This window comes from Coregonus lavaretus, assembly GCF_964263955.1.
Source record: "Coregonus lavaretus genome assembly, chromosome: 33".
NCBI lineage: Eukaryota > Metazoa > Chordata > Actinopteri > Salmoniformes > Salmonidae > Coregonus > Coregonus lavaretus.
The window spans coordinates 9320145-9338860 of NC_140020.1; the positions used below are offsets into that span (position 1 = coordinate 9320145).

Below are 18716 nucleotides of genomic sequence, written 5' to 3' on the forward strand. Positions count from 1 at the left end.
TAGGTTTAGGATAAGGGTTAAGGTAAGGATTAAGGTTAGGGTTAGGTTTAGGATAAGGTTTAGGGTAAGGATTAAGGTTAGGGTTAGGTTTAGAATAAGGTTTAGGGTAAGGATTAAGGTTAGGGTTAGGTTTAGAACAAGGGTTAGGGTAAGGATTAAGGTTAGGGTTAGGATAAGGGTTAGTAGAGACTTTAAATGTTACTGATAGTCTGTAGAGCATCTACAGATGGACTATCCAAATAAAGTGTTACCAAGTTCATGTCAATGATAAGATAAAAAGTGTTTTAGTTTTGTTGCTGTTATGACTCTTTCTCTTCATGTATGGTTTCTCCAAGTAGGTCAAGATTTTGGAACATACCAAAAGAGAGGCCTTCTCTTAAAAAGTATGATATGCTAACAGAATATTTTACATTTTATAGTCTGATTGACCTCTGTAATCTGCAGTCTATATGGTCTCGGGAGCTTCAGAAGAATGTTCTTTCTCAGTCTAACAGTTTCTGGAAAATAATGTTAGAGACACTCATATTTTCTCTTTCCGTTTCATCAGAGAAAAAAAGAACACGAGAAGGACAATTGGTTTCAAGCCACGTTTGTCTCCAAATTAAAGTGGAGACATACAATCGAGTTCTCGGTTAATTTGGAAAAATTGTTACATCATGGTTATAGCTTATCTATACGTCCCTTATGGGTAAAACATTTTTTACCTAGTTCCTCTATCATGACCTAGTTCCTCTATCATGACCTAGTTCCTTTATCATGACCTAGTTCCTTTATCATTACCTAGTTCCTCTATCATGACCTAGTTCCTTTATCATGACCTAGTTCCTTTATCATGACCTAGTTCCTCTATCATGACCTAGTTCCTTTATCATTACCTAGTTCCTTTATCATGACCTAGTTCCTTTATCATGACCTAGTTCCTCTATCATGACCTAGTTCCTTTATCATTACCTAGTTCCTCTATCATGACCTAGTTCCTTTATCATGACCTAGTTCCTTTATCATGACCTAGTTCCTTTATCATGACCTAGTTCCTTTATCAGTGCCTAGTTCCTTTATCAGTGCCTAGTTCCTTTATCATTACCTAGTTTCATTATCATTGCCTAGTTTCTTTATCATTACCTGGTTCCTGTATCATTACCTAGTTATTTTATCATTGCCTAGTTCGTTTATCATTACCTAGTTCCATTATCGTTAACTACTTCCTTTATCATTACCTTGTTCCTTTAGGCTACTTCATTTTAGTACAGCTGAAATTCTTCCCTTCCCCAGAGAGGTACTGTAGGCATACTAGAGAAACTAAGACAGAAATTCCTATTAAAAATATCAAGCAAGTGCCCCTCCTAGCGTAAGAAAGACTTCACTGCAACTATCCATGCTTAGGTGAGTCGGCCTGTCACTAATTTCCAGACCACTATGATGGGGCCTGTTCCACTTTGAACTTATAGATTTAAATTTTTTATTTTAAACGCACTTTTTGATTGGAAAATATTATTTTGCATTCCTCAAACTGTTTCAATATCCTACCCTAAACTACTTGTTTGAGTCAATTCAACCTGTCACAATGAATAGACAGACAAAATGTGTTCAAACGACATTTGAAATAGCCAACCTATACAAACACAACAAAAATACAAGAATCCATAGGCCTACCGATGAATCCATAGGTCTACCGACGAAATAGGCCTATAGGCCTACATGAGATACAAATAATGTAGACATTTCTTTCAGCAAACATTTATTAATAAAATAAAATAAAATGTATTGGTGAAAGTATTTAGCTCTTCATTTCACCATGAAGAGCTAAAGAACCGAGACCATTAGCTACAGTCAGAGAAAGAGAGATGGGGGGAGAAAGAGAAAGAGAGAGAGAGAGAGAGAGAGAGAGAGAGAGAGAGAGAGAGAGAGAGAGAGAGAGAGAGAGACGGGGAGTCTGCACATTTTCATTCAGTTGTGTTTAATTAACAGTAGAAATAATTGGAGGTGAGGAGGAAAGAAAGGATGGCGGATGAGGGATAACTTTACCTTGGGCCTCGACGGAGGATAGTAGTACTGCAAGGAAGGCAGCCGCTGCCAGAGACAGCCTTATCTTCATTTTGACTCTCTTTATCTCTCTGGTTCAGCAGAACATGAATGAGGCTACAAAGGGAACGGGCAATTACGCATGCATCTCAGCAATGCTCCATCATTCCATATTGTAACTTTACCACTAGCATCAAACATTGAAATGTCATTTAATCCCAAATAAACTATAGATGTGTCATATAGCTAGTGCATTCAAAGACAAGGGAAAGACAATTGAACATCTAAACGGCATTGTCTTATCATATTGTTCCAACTTAAACAGGCATTAAACAAATCGTTAAAAATAATCACTATCAACTTTTAATGCAAAGCTGCAAATCGAAAATGGTCTCTTCTACACTTTTCTATGGGATAAGCGCCTTCCTGCAGTAGCCTATCTGATCAAAAAGGGTGTCCCCGTTGAGTCAAGACTTGCCTTGAAGAATGCGTTAGAATTGATGGAGATGGGAGTAGGCTAGAGCATGACTCAAAAGCTATAAACTATCTAACATGTACAAACTATATGAAAACCCCACCCGTGCCATTCAGGTGTCTCCAAGCACAAAATCCAGATGCAGGCTATATTTTAATGGCCATAACTCTGCTGCTGATAGAGCAATCGATTCTAAAAACTTGACCGTCATTATCTAGCATTGCATATTAATAGAAGTGCAATATCGAACACTACCAGTCCTAAGTGATAAATGTTTCCTTTCTTCTCAAATTAAATTCTAATTTACATCACACATTAGGAATTAACCTGCATGTTCAAACCGCGAAGAATATTCCAACACCGACCTATGCCCAATGCCCATGAGTCCAAGGCGCACAGCATTTATGTCATGGTTGACAGGCTACAATTATGGGCAATAATTAATTTCAAACCAACTTAACACAAAGACACATTAACACAAACGAACAATAGGCAAATAATAACAATTCTGCGCACAATATTGGGATAGCCTACTTCCCTGGTCTCCAGATGAGCATAACTCATCTCACTTTACCTCTCAGATAGCCTAAACAGTAGTCCAACCCATAATTCCATATTCAGTTAATTCATTACTGACCTGTGGAAATGAAGTTGTGTTGTCCCTCGTTTGATTTCAGAATACAAAAACAGTAAAGCCTCTTTGGATATGACCCTTCTGGTAATGATGGATAAAGGTTTAACCGGAGGAGAATCAATAGCCTAAGCACAGACGAAAACTCACTTCTCCTCTTGCGGAGGTCCCAGATCAGAAGCCTTTTTCCAAGTGGGAAGACTCTCTACACAATCTGCTACTTAATAGGGGGCTGTTCCCAACTCTCCCTTTACTATCGTAAGCTCTTACGACACTCAGCAAGCGTGGAACCCTGCCACGGATTGATAAATGCAGCCTCTCAACGTGTGGGGATATACATTTGGAAACTTAGCATAGTTTTCTGCATTCCTTTGCAATGATGCTTCTCGATGTGCTCTATCCACAAGTCCATAGCATCTGCGTTTGGAAACCAGGAGATGTGTTGTTACTGGCAGCTGTTTAGCCGGTTTTTTTAGACAATGGAACAATAGAAAAATCTTCAACAGTCCATTTATTCAGTGACCGACTTAAGAATCCGTAGGCCTAACTATGTCCTTTTAATTTAATGGGATTTATGTCAGTAGATGAATATTTATAAACGTATTGTTATGTTATTGAAGTATTTAATAGGTCTTTGGATTCCACTCAGAAAATGTAAATACATTCTTAACACAGTATAATCATAATTATACAGGCAAGGCACGAGGAAAGGGTGATGCTTTCTGTCCTGATTCCTTCTTCAAAGTTAAATAAAAAGTTAATCCATAAACCTATAAACTGAAATGGCAAAACCGAGATAAAACAGTCATTTTGGCCTGCCTATTGAAAATAGGCTATTGGAGCAGCCTAATCCATCCTCATCTATCAAATACGTAGGCTATAGATTATATCCCTACAGATCATTTGAAAGAAGAAAAACAGTTTCAACTGAACTTTTATTCATAAAACGTGTTAATTAAATTAAAAACAGAGATAAAAATCACGTCAACTTTTTCAGATGACAGAATTCAGTTTACTGAGCATCCGCCTATCATGTGAGACCCAATCAATTCCCTTGAAGACATAGCCCTCTAGTGGCTCAAGAGGCAGAACGCGTATGAGAAAGTCCTGCATCGCTGGTTCCTTGAGCATTAGGCCTAGTTCATTCAGATAAAGCTGGGTTAAAAAAACGTTACAAACATTTCCACAAATGTCTGATGACTAAAATGGACACTTTTTATGAGCTATACACGTTGTAAGATGTGCACGCATAGCGTATCAAATCACCAACAAAAAAGTAAACAATATTGAGTAAATTGCATCTCATTACATTTTCCCATGATCTAGATTTCTGTGTAGAGTTCAAGAGACATTCCAAAATAGGAGCGTCATATTCTAATCGTAGATATACTAATTTCTTAACAAAGTATAATTTGATGACAACATTAAGACTGCCCTTGGCTTAATGTGTCCTCCTTGGTTTCTAATAATAAGGTACTAATCTCCTTTAAAGCCAGTCTGTGCAAAAGTGGGGAATGCGTGGTCACATATAGAATATAAATTACATTGTATTACTACTGCAAACACCAGTGTTTTTCCCATTGTAATGTTAAAATAACCATTGGAACTGGAGCTTAATGGTACTCTTTGATGGTGTTTATAATGAGATCTGTTGTGGTCAAAAGTTTTGAAAATGACACAAATACTAATTTTTTACATTTTCAGTCATTTAGCAGACACTCTAATCCAGAGCGATTTACAGTTAGTGAGTGCATACATTTTCATACTGGCCCCCGGTGGGAATCGAACCCACAACCCTGGCGTTGCAAGCGCTATGCTCTACCAACTGAGCTACAAAGGAGGCTGCCTCAGCCCGCTGCCTCAGTTTTGATAATGGCAATTTGCATATACTCCAGAATGTCATGAAGAGTGATCAGATTAATTGCAATTAATTGCAAAGTCCCTCTTTGCCATGAAAATAAACGTAATCCCCAAAAAACATGTCCACTGCATTTCAGCCCCGCCACAAAAGGACCAGCTGACATCATGTCAGTGATTCTCTCGTTAACACAGGTGAGAGTGTTGAAGAAGACAATGCTGGAGATCACTCTGTCATGCTGATTGAGTTAGAATAACAGACTGGAAGCTTTAAAAGGAGGGTGGTGCTTGAAATCATTGTTCTTCCTCTGTTAATCATGGTTACCTGCAAGGAAACACGTGCCGTCATCATTGCTTTGCATAAAAAGGGCTTCACAGGCAAGGATATTGCTGCTAGTAAGATTGCACCTAAATCAACCATTTATCGGATCATCAAGAACTTCAAGGAGAGAGGTTCAATTGTTGTGAAGAAGGCGTCAGGACGCCCAAGAAAGTCCAGCAAGCGCCAGGACCGTCTCCTAAAGTTGATTCAGCTGTGGGATCGGGGCACCACCAGTACAGAGCTTGCCCAGGAATGGCAGCAGGCAGGTGTGAGTGCATCTGCACACACAGTGAGGCAAATACTTTTTGGAGGATGGCCTGGTGTCAAGAAGGGCAGCAAAGAAGCCACTTCTCTCCAGGAAAGACATCAGGGACAGACTGATATTCTGAAAAAGGTACAGGGATTGGACTGCTGAGGACTGGGGTAAAGTCATTTTCTCTGATGAATCCCCTTTCCGATTGTTTGGGGCATCCGGAAAACACCTTGTCCGGAGAAGACAAGGTGAGCGCTACCATCAGTCCTGTGTCATGCCAACAGTAAAGCATCCTGAGACCATTAATGTGTGGGGTTGCTTCTCAGCCAAGGGAGTTGGCTCACTCACAATTTTGCCTAAGAACACAGCCATGAGTAAAGAATTGTACCAACACATCCTCCGAGTGCAACTTCTCCCAACCATCCAAGAACAGTTTGGTGATGAACAATGCCTTTTCCAGCATGATGGAGCACCTTGCCATAAGGCAAAAGTGATAACTAAGTGGCTTGGGGAACAAAACATCGCCATTTTGGGTCCATGGCCAGGAAACTCCCCAGACCTTAATCCCATTGAGAACTTGTGGTCGATCCTCAAGAGACAGGTGGACAAACAAAAACCCACATATTCTGACAAACTCCAAGCATTGATTATGCAAGAATGTGCTGCCATCAGTCAGGATGTGGCCCATAAGTTAATTGACAGCATGCCAGGGCGGTTTGCAGAGGTCTTGAAAAAGAAGGGTCAACACTGCAAATATTGACTCTTTGCATAAACTTAATATAATTGTCAATAAAAGCCTTTGACACATATGGAATGCTTGTAATTATACTTCAGTATACCATAGTAACATCTGACAAAAATATCTCAACACTGAAGCAGCGAACTTTGTGAAGACCAATACTTGTGTCATTCTCAAAACTGTATGTATATCAATTCAGGAATCTAGTAAAGACTAGATTCATTTCCATTTACAGCACTTAACAGGTTTCCATCTAATCGTTTAATGCTAAAGTAGCCTACATGTCGGATAAAAAATGTAATGACAAGCCTGATGGAAACAGAAGAATTTAAACTTTCCAAATGTCGACAAAACTAAATACGCTAGACAAGGTTGGATCTTTTTTTGTCGATAAAATGAATTATGTTGGTGGAAACGCTTTTATGCGCAAATATGTATATAATAACCACCATATCGACGTAAACTTGGAGTCACGCGATAACATGTTGTGTGGTCCACTATGATTCCTCGAGAAACCATGCAGTTTATTAGTCTACAGATTAAATAAAGTTCACAGGGTGGTGAAGTCTTATTCTGGTGACATGATAATCGAGGTTTGGCTGCCGTTTGAAAAATGAAAATTATCTCGCTCTTTTGTCCATAATAATAATAATCTCATTATGCAGTCTATACCTGCGCTCTAGCCGACAGCGCGCAGATAGGGCTGTTGAGAGAGCACGCGCCAATACCAGAGCTATATAACAAAACATGTTGTGAGAGAACCATCAGTAGATTTGAAAATGCGATGGGAGCCCATTTAACTTGTATATTTTATTTAACGCATTAGGTATTTTTAGGTATTTTTATGTGCAATAAGTCATCACGCAACACGTTAATTTGATGGAAACACATATCTGCTAATCATTCCCATCATGAGAATGTAATTAGTAGCAAACCAGACATGAACAAGATTAGCTATGTTTCCATTAACTTGTCCAGGGATTTTTTGTCGACATTTGGAAAGTACGCATGGAAAATATTGCCTGGTAGGGTGCGTCGCCATTTAACTATCTTGTGTCGATAAAAACAGCTGGACGTAATGACGTCACACCCCGTAATGACGACACGGTCCCTCCCTACCTTCAAGCTCACAAATTGTTTATTCAGTTTAGTTTAAGGACACAACATAACAAATGTCAGTCACGCTGCGGGTGGCCATCCTATGTCCTCCGACCACAGAACAAATGCCATCATTTTCTGTTCATTTCCCTATGTTTCTACATGTTGAATCACCACGGTTCGTCGCCACACAGCTGGTGATCTACTTCACAAAGCCGCACACGGCCAACAATCGTTTTTTTATATATATATATTTTTTTACATTTTAGTCATTTAGCAGACGCTCTTATCCAGAGCGACTTATAGTTAGTGAGTGCATACATTTTAATACTGGCCCCCCGTGGGAAACGAACCCACAACCCTGGCTATGGTGTGTACTGTACTTAAAATACACATTTACACACATACAAAATGAAGGACTAATGACACTTTGTTATGAGAGGCATATTTAATCATCCTCAGTTACCATAAATAAATATTGATCCCATGAACATGAAACAGAAACCCTAACCCTGTGGACATGGAGACAACGTTTTACAACTAACAGGGTGTCATGTAGAACAAGTGAGCCCAGGAGCTGGAGTCACTCCTTCTTGAGGAAAGCTGCACAAACCAGTTCATATATGACATACTTGTATTACATTTTTTTATTTAACTAGTTAAGTCAGCTAAGAACAAATTATTATTTACAATAACGTCCTACCCCGGCCAAACCCGGACGACGCTGGGCCAATCGTGCGCCGCCCTGTGGGAAGCCCAATCACGGCCAGATTGTGATACAGCACTGGAATCGAACCAGGGTCTGCAATGACGCCTCTAGCACTGAGATGCAGTACCTTACACAGCTGCGCCACTTCGCAGATCCTGCAATAGTAATATGAGGTTATTACTAATTAAATAGTCTTATTACGAAGGTATTGAGCAACTTAAAGCGGTAATGTACAACCAGAATAAATCGTGTCTACATGGATTTTTTTTGGCTACTGGAGTAGCCTATTCCATCCTCATCAATTAAATACGTAGGCTATAAGTTATAGCCCTACAGATAATTTGGAAAAATAACAACTTTTTCAACTGAACGTTTTATTAATAATTAACGTGTTGATGAAAACAGAGATAAGTCACATGTCAACTTTTTCAGACGACAGAATTCAGTTTCCCGACCATCGGCCTATCAAATCAATTCCCTTGAAGACATAGCCCTCTAGCGGCTCAAGAGGAAAAATGCACGTGCAAAATTACTTAATTCTGATAAAATTCGTTTACATTTTTAACTAATATTTCATAAATGTGTGATGACAAAATTGAAACTTTTTATCTGCTATACACAATGTAAGATGTGCACGCATAGCGTTTCAAATCACCAACAAAAAAGTAAACAATATTGAGCAAATTGCATCTCATGACATTTTCCCATGATCTAGTCCGGCTTTCTGTAGGCTAGAGCTCAAGGGACATTCCAAAATAGGAGCGTCATTCTAATCATAGATATACTCATTTCTGTACAATGTATCATTTGATGACAACATTAACACTGCCCTTGGCCTAATGTGCCCTTGGTTTGTAATGATAAGGTACTAATCTTACAGACTAGCTTTAAAGCAGCCAGACTGCAAAAGTGGGGAATGCTTGGTCACATGTAGAAGATAAATTAAATTGTATTACAACTTAAGCAAATAACAAAGTGTTTTACCATTGCAATGTTAAAATAAACCATTGAAATTGGATCTTAATGGTACTCTTTGATGGTGTTTATAATAAGATCTGTGTATGTACAGTGCATTCAGAAAGTATTCAGACCCCTTGACCTACTTTATCCACATTTTGTTCCGTTACAGCCTTATTCTAAAATGGATTAAACGGATTTTTCCTCATCTACACATAATACCCCAAAATGACAAAGCAAAAACAGGTTATACATTTTTGCTAATTTATTAAAAACAAAAATATCACATTGACATAAATATTCAGACCCTTTACTCAGTACTTTGTTGAAGCACCTTTGGCAGCGATTACAGCCTTGAGTCTTCTTGGGTATGACGCTACAAGCTTGGCACTCCTGTATTTGGGGAGTTTCCCCCATTCTTCTCTGCAGATCCACGCTCTGTCAGGTTGGATGGGGAGCGTCGCTGCACAGCTATTTTCAGGTCTCTCCAGAGATGTTCGATCGGGTTTAAGTCCGGGCTCTGGCTGGGCCACTCAAGGACATTCAGAGACTTGTCCCGAAGCCACTCCTGTGTTGTCTTGTTGGAAGTTGAACCTTCGCCCCAGTCTGAGGTCCTGTGCGCTCTGGAGCAGGTTTTCATCAAGGATCTCTCTGTACTTTGCTCCATTCCATCTTTCCCTCGATCCTGACTAGTCTCCCAGTCCCTGCCGCTGAAAAACATCCCCACAACCTGAGGCTGCCACCACCGTGGTTCACCGTAGGGATGGTGCAAGGTTACATCCAGACGGGACGCTTGGCATTCAGGCCAAAGAGTTCAATCTTGGTTTCATCAGACCAGAGAATCTTGTTCCTCATGATCTGAGAGTCTTTAGGTGCCTTTTGGCAAACTCCAAGCGGGCTGTCATGTGACTTTTACTGAGGAGTGGCTTCCGTCTGGCCACTCTACCATAAAGGCCTGATTGGTGGAGTGCTGCAGAGATGGTTGTCCTTCTGGAATGTTCTCCCATCTCAACAGAGGAACTCTGGAGCTCTGTCAGAGTGACCATCAGGTTCTTGGTCACCTCCCTGACCAAGGCCTTCTCCCCCAATTGCTCAGTTTGGCCGGGCGGCCAGCTCTAGGAAGAGTCTTGGTGGTTCCAAACTTCTTCCATTTATGAATGATGGAGGCCACTGTGTTCTTGGGGACCTTCAGTGCTGCAGACATTTTTTGGTACCCTTCCCCAGATCTGTGCCTCGACACAATTCTGTCTCTGAGCTCTAGGGACAATTTGTTCGACCTCATGGCTTGGTTTTTGCTCTGACATGCACTGTCAACAGTGGGACCTTATATTGACAGGTGTGTGCCTTTCCAAATCATGTCCAATCAATTTAATTTACCACAGGTAAATTGTACAAACATCAAGTTGTAGAAACATCAAGGATGATCAATGGAAACAGAATGTAGCTGAGCTCAATTTTGAGTCTCATAGCAAAGGGTCTGAATACTTATGTAAGTAAGGTATTTGTTGTCTCCCGAGTGGCGCAGTGGTCTAAGGCACTGCATCGCAGTGCTAGCTGTGCCACTAGAGATCATGGTTCGAATCCAGGCTCTGTCGTAGCCGGCCGCGACCGGGAGACCCATGGGGCGGCGCACAATTGGCCCAGGGTAGGGGAGGGAATGGCCGGCAGGGATGTAGCTCAGTTGGTAGAGCATGGCGTTTGCAACGCCAGGGTTGTGGGTTCAATTCCCATGGGGGGACAGTATGAAAATAAAATAAAAAATGTATGCACTAACTGTAAGTCGCTCTGGATAAGAGCGTCTGCTAAATGACTAAAATGTAAATGTATTTCAGTTTATTTTTAATACATTTGCAAACATCTCTAAAAACCTGTTTTCGCTTTTTCATTATGGGGTACTGTGCGTAGATTGAGGGGAAAAAATAATGTAATCAATTTTAGAATAAGGCTCTAACGAAAATTTTGAAAAAGTCAAGGGGTCTGAATACTTTCCGAATGTACTGTATATCCACTCAGGAAACTTCTAAAGAAACTATTAATTTCCATTTACAGCACTGGTAATAATTCCCATAATGACAATCTCATTAGTAGCAAACCAGACATGAACAACATTGTTAAATGGGCAGCAGATTGCCTAGCGGTTAAGAGCGTTGAGCATAATTGAAAGGTTGCTGGTTTGAATCCCTGTGCCCACGAGGTGAATCATCTGTCGATATGCCCTTGAGCAAGGCACTTAACCCTAATTGCTCCTGTATGTGGTGCTGGATAAGAGCGTCTGCTAAATGACCAAACTGTTAACATCTTTCTTCCTCTGCCGTTGAGACAACCAGATGTAGGCTACCACCAACATTCCTCTATATACAGTCTACACTGGTGTTCCCCAACTGGCAGCCCATGGGCCAAATATGTCCCGCACGGTTTAATTTTGGTCCCACAAATTGAGCTAAATATTTTAATTGTTGGACAAAAAAACAAACATTAAAAGCACCAGGAAAACACCTCCAAATTATTTTAATTTTGGAAATCTCTTCCCAAGTATTCCCACGCATAAACAGATGTGATCGTATACAAATGTAAGCAAGGTTTGAAATGATTGTTTTAGTCAAATAATATATATATTATTTGACTGCTTACATCTTCTGTTCGTTTCCAGACGATTCTACATGTTGAATCACCACCATTCATCGCCACACAACAGGTGATCTACTTCACACAGCAGCACACAGCCAACGTTCGTTATGGTGTGCCCCTTACTTAAAATATACATTTACACACATACAAAAAGAAGGACTAATGACACTTCATTATGAGAGGCATATTTAATCATCCTCAGTTACCATAAATAAATAAATATTGATCCCATGAACATGAAACAGAAACCATTATGACAGGACAAATCAACCCCCTGAGGACATGGAGACAACTTTTTACAACTAACAGGGTGTTTTGTAGCACACGTCAGCCCAGGAGCTGGAGTCACTCCTTCTTCTTAGGGAAAGCTGCACAAACCAGTTCATATATGACATATGCAGATCCTGCAATGAAATGTAAGATGTTATTACTAATTAAATAAATAGTGTTATTACAAAAAGGTATTGAGCAACAATGTGGTAATGTACAACCAGACTAAACCAAGAACTTGTGTCAACATGGATTGGTTGCCATTGAGTCCATCTGTACTCACCCAGAATAGTGAGTGCCATTGTTGTTCTGTACAGGATAGCATCACTGACACCACCTTTCAAATGAATTGGAATCCCATTGTCCTCCTGGTGAAGAAAAATATACTGTATCAAACTCATGCAATGCACAGCAACATACAGTATAAGCATCATAACAATAACAATGCCTAACCGTGAACTTTAACACCTTCTCACAAAGCATAGGTTGTTGATTCTGCTCATCACAATTCTTTAGTGTCACATTCCTGATAGAAACACATTAACACCAGAGAATACATTAACATAAAACACTGGCGGCCCACTGGTGTGGGGGTAAGTCTCAAGGGAAAAGCACCACTTGAGTGGAAATCGACTTACTTGAATTTATCTTTTCATCTCCTAGTGGAGCAAAGGGCCCCAACGGTGCATCTCCAGAGAACTCTGTTCTGGTTGGTTGAGTGGTCATTAATGCCCTCAAATTGACCATTCTAACCACAGAATGCAACACGTACATTCCAGCAATCACAATGTATTATTTACAGCAAGATCTGCACCGTGTTTTAGAAAGCATTTAAAACAACAGTTTGCACAATCACTTATTGAAAAGCAGCCAATGATGAAGCAGAGGCATCACTCTCCCCTGATCAGTTACCAGTGGTAAATTGAGTCAGACATGGCTTTCTCATCTATCTCACAACATTGACGCTGTCCCAAATGGCACCCTTTTCCCTATTTAGTGCTCTACTTTTGACGAGGGCCCATAGGGCTCTGGTCAAAAGTAGTGCACTATAGATGTAAAGAGAATTGGTTGCCATTTGGGACATATTTATTGACTGTTCTCAGTTTACACACAGCATGCAAAGCAGTAACTCCAACCCAGTGAGCTTCTGTCAATCAGATATACTTATCAGTCAACTATATGTAACTCAGGCTTCATATGAGCGGAACTACAAGTGGGCAGGTGGACATGTCACCAGTCATCAAAACCTAAATATCACATTGTCAACATTGAATTCAAGTTACATTTTCCTTGACATTAAACTAAAATTCGAAGAGTAGGTTTTAACGTCATGTTAAGGACATTGCCTATTGGAGCCGTCAGCCATATAAACCCTGTCAATTACCTGGTAATGCTTCTGCTTCTGTGGGACCTTGTTTTCCACCTGCCTGCGGGCGCTGCTGCTCAGCGTCCGCCGCGAAACATGCTGAAGCGCCTGTCATATAACGAAAAAGAGGCATCAATTTCAAGCTCATTGACACTGTACAGTTTGAGATATTTTAAGATCAGCGCTGGATTGGAATAGGTCGCTGTCTATCTGGGTATTTAACCAAGTTCATTTGCCATAAACACAGGTAAAGTATAACACTTTTAGTAGATAGTAAGCTTGCTAACAGTACCGGTAAAATTGCTAGCTAGTAGCCACTACCGGTCATCCCATGACCGCTAAAGGCTAGTGATGCTACCCTCGTATTCTAGCATGCATAAAAACAGTCAGACCGATGCCGTTGAATACAGATATTAACAAAAACGAATCAAAACATTACTAAATCGATATCTTACTTGAATGTGTCGGTACATCTTCTCCCCACGTCAGTCGTAGTACAAGGACACCGGAAGACCACATTTCCGCTAGTTTCTTCTTTGGAGGATTTACTGACGCGTCATAAAAAGATGTGCATACTGCCACATACTGGGCAGGAGTGTGAACTTGTTGAATAACCAAGCGAAGATTAGCTACCGTCTCTGGGCTATAACTGCACCGCCAAGTGTCTCAAGATTCAAACATTATATTAAGTATACATTCACTTTTTCAATTTTGCAACAGAGGGAAAACTCCAACAATTTGCAAATAAAATTCTGGTTAACATGAGTTGTCCAGATATTATTTTATTTGTCAAGCAACAGGCATATAATCTCCAGGTAACAGGTAATTGGGAACTCATGTGCAAACATATTTCACCAATCTGCAACAATCTTAGTAAGAAAATAAATAAGGATGTTCTTCCTGTTTGTGTTCTTGCCTACTCCATTGCCAAGCCAAACATGTTTTACATAACGGGTTTGCAAGAAAGCAGAAACAGACTGGCACCCAGGCTACATGAATGGAGCTTTGGTCCCTGAAAACCTTGAAATTGACAATTTTCCTTTGCGGTATGTTACTTAAACTTGAGTCAAGCTCTGCATATTTTAGGCAGCTGAACAGATTTAACATACATACATACACTGAGAAAATAAGTACTAAAGTACATTGAAAACATTGCAAGCATTCCATTACACTTGACCTGAAAATTTGTGCACATCCTTGTGCAATCTATAGAGACCTATCTGTAGTGTAAACAGAAAAGAAATGTGCCTCAAACTACGGTACTGTATGTAACAACAACAACATACGTGTATGAACCAACAGCCTTGACTCTTGAAGGAATTCCACATTTAGCCTAACGGACTGTTCCAATTTGCTTGACCGTATTCAAACATGATTTTAAATAATTTATTCATAAAGAAGTAAACTAATAAACATCTATGACTGACATACACATATTTCTGCATTAAAACTGTACTATCTGCACATCGATGTAGCGTCATTACATTTCAACTTAGTGCCAATACAACATCTTGACATCAAAACTTACGTAACTGCATAGCTTTCTGACCATGAAAAATAAATACGAGAGAACTTCTACTTTATCGGAACTCTCCCCCTGACGTCTTTGCTCTTCCAATACTTGCACAGTACTTTTGACAAGCAGGTCATTCTTACACACAGTACACGAGCCAGACACGAGACCACCAGTGCTTGTAATTAGCCACTGGTTACACCCATGCCTCCGCTAGCCAGCATGCAACATACATACAAGACGTCTTTAGTTAGGGATGTCAGCAGTGTTGTTGCGGCTGCCATATTTGTGGTGGATGATGAGGAGGACCACTCCCAGGAAGAAGCAGACGGAGCCCACAGTGATGTAAGCGATGCCCAAGAAAGGGTTCTTGCCCCCCATCCAGGAGATGGTGCTCAGGATCACACGCTTCCGGCCCTCAAAGCTACGAACAGGATAGTCTAGGATCAACTCATTAAGGAAGACTCATATGCTCAACTTCAGACCCATTTAACATTTGACTTACAAAATAACTCTAGCAACAACGATATTAAAAGGGAGTGGCTCCTGATCCGTGACTGGATCTTGTATTTCTGAGGCTCAGACAGAAAATATATGGTCACGGATCAAGAGCCCACTGCCATCTTAAAAACGTATCATACAATAACAATGTGGACTGATATTATATCATTTGTAGTCTATATTAGTGGAAACAACAAAGAAAGACAGTATTCGTCATCACCCAGCTGGTGATACCTATTGTTATAACAAGTGAAGGAACAGCCCCCTACTGAACACGGCCCAACATTGACCTGGTCTGTCTGAACTATTATGTCAATGACTGTTTTGAACATTCCTATTACATCACAAGCTATCATTCCACAAACCCAAACTTCCTGTACAGCTGTATCATTTGAACAGCTGTCAGTGAAAGGATACTGTAGGTGACTTCCAGGGTGTAGTTGCCACGGGGAAGAGTCGGCGTCATGTTGTTCTTCTTCTGGATAATACGGTACAGCTTACGGAAGGTGGGGAGGGCAGCTGTGCGCATCCACACAATGAAGTCCTCATTGATGAAGCCATTATTCTCAGCGTCTGTGTCTAGTTCATAGACAGGCTTGCGCCAGTTGATCGGCTTGGTTGTACCTGGGTGAGGAAATTATAGTGAGATTCCTAAGAAAAACACAGTGAGATTCCTAGGAAAAACACAGTGAGATTCTTTATCCACTTCAATAGTAACAATTCTGCTGAGTGCTTGCTCACCTTGAAAAGCACTTGTGAGGTTGGGGTTGCCTCCTGGATTCCTGAACTTCACATGCTTGTCTGTCCACCAAGCAATCCCCTTCTTCATCAGAGGAATTTGGATTCTTGTGCCATTAGGGTCAATGTAATACAGATCCAAAGTGTCTGTGAGGAAAGAGATCATGAATAAACAGAGCTGCTCTTATTGCAATTATTGTAATGATGGTCTAAAAAGGACATAACTGTCTTACCGTTAAACATGCTGTTGGCGATGGCACCACAGGGAGCAATTGGCATTTTTTCATTGCGAGCATAGGGCTCACACTCCTTACTAGGGTTCTGTGGACATTGCAAGCAGACATGTAACGTTAGATCATTGCACAGAACATACTGACATCTTGCCAATATGATGGATATGTCAGATAACTGAAGATGTAAAATTGTTGATGATCAGTCAAAAGTCATTGCAGAGATTCAGGAATGCAGTGTGAAAATCATGTTATATTTGGCACGGAACCCTGTTCAAAAGGCATAATATGTACCATTAGAGAGGTGGTGTCACCATTCAGTTGGCTGTCATCCCTGGACTTGACATAGCGCCGGTGATTTTGGTAGAAGTTGGACAGGCCATAATACATGAATACATTGCTCTGTTGAGACAAAATTCAATTCAATGTTCATGATGATCACATTTCAAATTCAGAAACATATACCACCACCAACTGAGAGAACTTGAGACATCATCTACGTCCCAAATGGCCCTTGGCCAAAAGTAGTGCACTACATAGGGCAGTGGTTCCCAACCAGGGGTACTAGGACCCCTGCGGGTACTTAACCTTTCAACAGGGGGTACTTGAGAAGACTGATGAGACCCTAGGCCTACTGGTAAAATGCACAAGGGGGTAATTCAGAGGTACTCCGGGCAGAGCAAAATTCAGTTGGTGGTATAGTAACCGGAAAAGGTTGGTAACCACTGACATAGTGTATAGGTTGCTATTTGGGATGCAGACATCACGCTTCATACTTACTTCAAAAGGCTGTTCCAGAGAGAAGGGCAGTGCACAGGTGCATGGTCTTGTGCTGTTCCAACTAAAGCTCTGGGAGCAGTTGAAGCATGGGCTGGACATGTCAGTCCCAGTATAATCAATCTGTAATGACATGTGTAAATCCAAACAGCATTTCCAAATGGCTGGCAATCTTCTGCTTAACATTATTTCAAATGGTGCACCTGTGACCTGGCATCAAATACAGTACATTAGCCAGCAGATTCCGAGCCTACAGTTACGCTTGTTTACACTGAGATGCACTGGGGTCGGAATGCAATCATGGTTAGATTAAGTTAAGACACCGGGCCAATCAGCTCCTTTGTAGTTCAACACGTGACATGACATTTCATAATGGCAGCTATGGCTACTGCTAGCTAGCATGAAGACGAAAAGGGCAGTATTTCAATCTTCTCCATATATCAGTTTGGATGTAGGTACAATTTGGATACAGTGGCACATCCCATCCCATCCCTGCATTGAGGTACATTTTCCGACCCATATCTCCAGAAGGCTCCGCAGTGTCTTAATCTAACCATGATTGTGTTCTCACCCCAGTCCAGCTCAGTGAGAACAAGCATAAAGCGGTAGGGTCGGAATCTGTTGCCTACAAATACATATACCATGGTCGAATGGCCTTTGTAGGACTTGTTTGTGTTTAGGCTATATTTTCTATTGATACCTATCATCATGAGAAACAACAGGAAGTGTGTAAAAAGTAGCTTTTTTGTTTTTTGGGGGCGGGATTGGGCTTCCCCAGACACCTGTCCCATCCCCCTCCCTAGTACTACAGGTGCCCCATCCCTTCCTCTTGTACTTATTGAGTACAGTAGCCAGCTAGCTAAGGATCCCGGATAGCATGGGCCTTACCTCGAACTCCTTGATGTTGTTTGACGTGACGTAGAGGCCGATACCAATGGGAATGAAGATGAGACCGATAACGAAGAAAGCTGGAAGAACTGTGCCCGCTGTCAGGATGGGTTGCCAAGCAGGTAATCGTTGTTGTTTAAACGCTGTGTTATCGGGCTTTTTATTCTGGATGGTCCCACCGCCAGGTACGGCGACGTGACCGTCTTCTTCCTTCGCGTTGTAGCTCGACGCCATTATGGCTTCTATTCTAAAATAAAACAACCTGCAGTTGCAGCTATTATAGCGAGTCTCCCTGAAGCTGAAGAAGCTAACGATTTAGCCGAGACAAGTATGAGAACGCTCTGATAAATAAGGTATAATTGTGCTCGTTTTCTATAGGTTATTTCGCAAGATCACTCATTTTAATGAAAAATAGCTAACCCAGCGTTACGAACAGCCAAGTCAGGAAGTGTTTTCATTTTTACATACGTGATGACATCATCAAATATGATGAACGTTTCACCAGTGACACAATCTGATCATTCAATATCATAAACTTTAGCTAATATCTTTGGAGAATTTCAAAGCCAATAATATAATTGTAATTCTAATTAATTTAATAATATATGTTTTTGTTTTTCCAAATAAATTGATGTTGAACATTCTCGTGACCTGAATTGACCAAAACCATGGTCTTGATTTGTCTACTTGGAGATCCAATGATGAATTCTCAAATAATGACAAACAACCATTTGAATATTCA

General features: G+C 40.7%; 3 protein-coding genes across 3 annotated transcripts in view; all 3 read right to left on the reverse strand.

Moving 5' to 3' along the window:
- col12a1b (collagen, type XII, alpha 1b) overlaps nt 1-2095 on the reverse strand; it is a gene marked incomplete at its 5' end in the record, with an annotated part of 114163 nt that extends 112068 nt beyond the window's left edge. Inside the window, one exon of the mRNA XM_084150766.1 lies at nt 2026-2095. Within this exon, the coding sequence (XP_084006892.1) occupies nt 2026-2095 (70 nt within the window). The remainder of the gene's footprint in view (nt 1-2025) is intronic.
- Nucleotides 2096-11864: 9769 nt separating this feature from the next.
- LOC311108301 (cytochrome c oxidase subunit 7A2, mitochondrial-like) lies at nt 11865-13851 on the reverse strand. The gene is made up of 4 exons (XM_084150928.1): nt 13783-13851; nt 13346-13435; nt 12245-12329; nt 11865-12095 (listed from the first exon to the last, which is right to left on the reverse strand). The coding sequence occupies exons 1-4, from the start codon at nt 13798-13800 to the stop codon at nt 12037-12039; spliced, it is 252 nt and encodes an 83-aa protein (XP_084007054.1). The 5' UTR covers nt 13801-13851; the 3' UTR covers nt 11865-12036.
- A 242-nt stretch (nt 13852-14093) lies between these two features.
- On the reverse strand, nt 14094-18453 carry LOC311108777 (cell cycle control protein 50A-like). The gene is made up of 7 exons (XM_084151521.1): nt 17975-18453; nt 17090-17209; nt 16604-16711; nt 16313-16400; nt 16083-16226; nt 15759-15965; nt 14094-15280 (listed from the first exon to the last, which is right to left on the reverse strand). Exons 1-7 carry the CDS (start codon nt 18206-18208, stop codon nt 15087-15089), a joined length of 1095 nt encoding a protein of 364 aa, XP_084007647.1. The 5' UTR covers nt 18209-18453; the 3' UTR covers nt 14094-15086.
- Nucleotides 18454-18716: the final 263 nt, after the last annotated feature.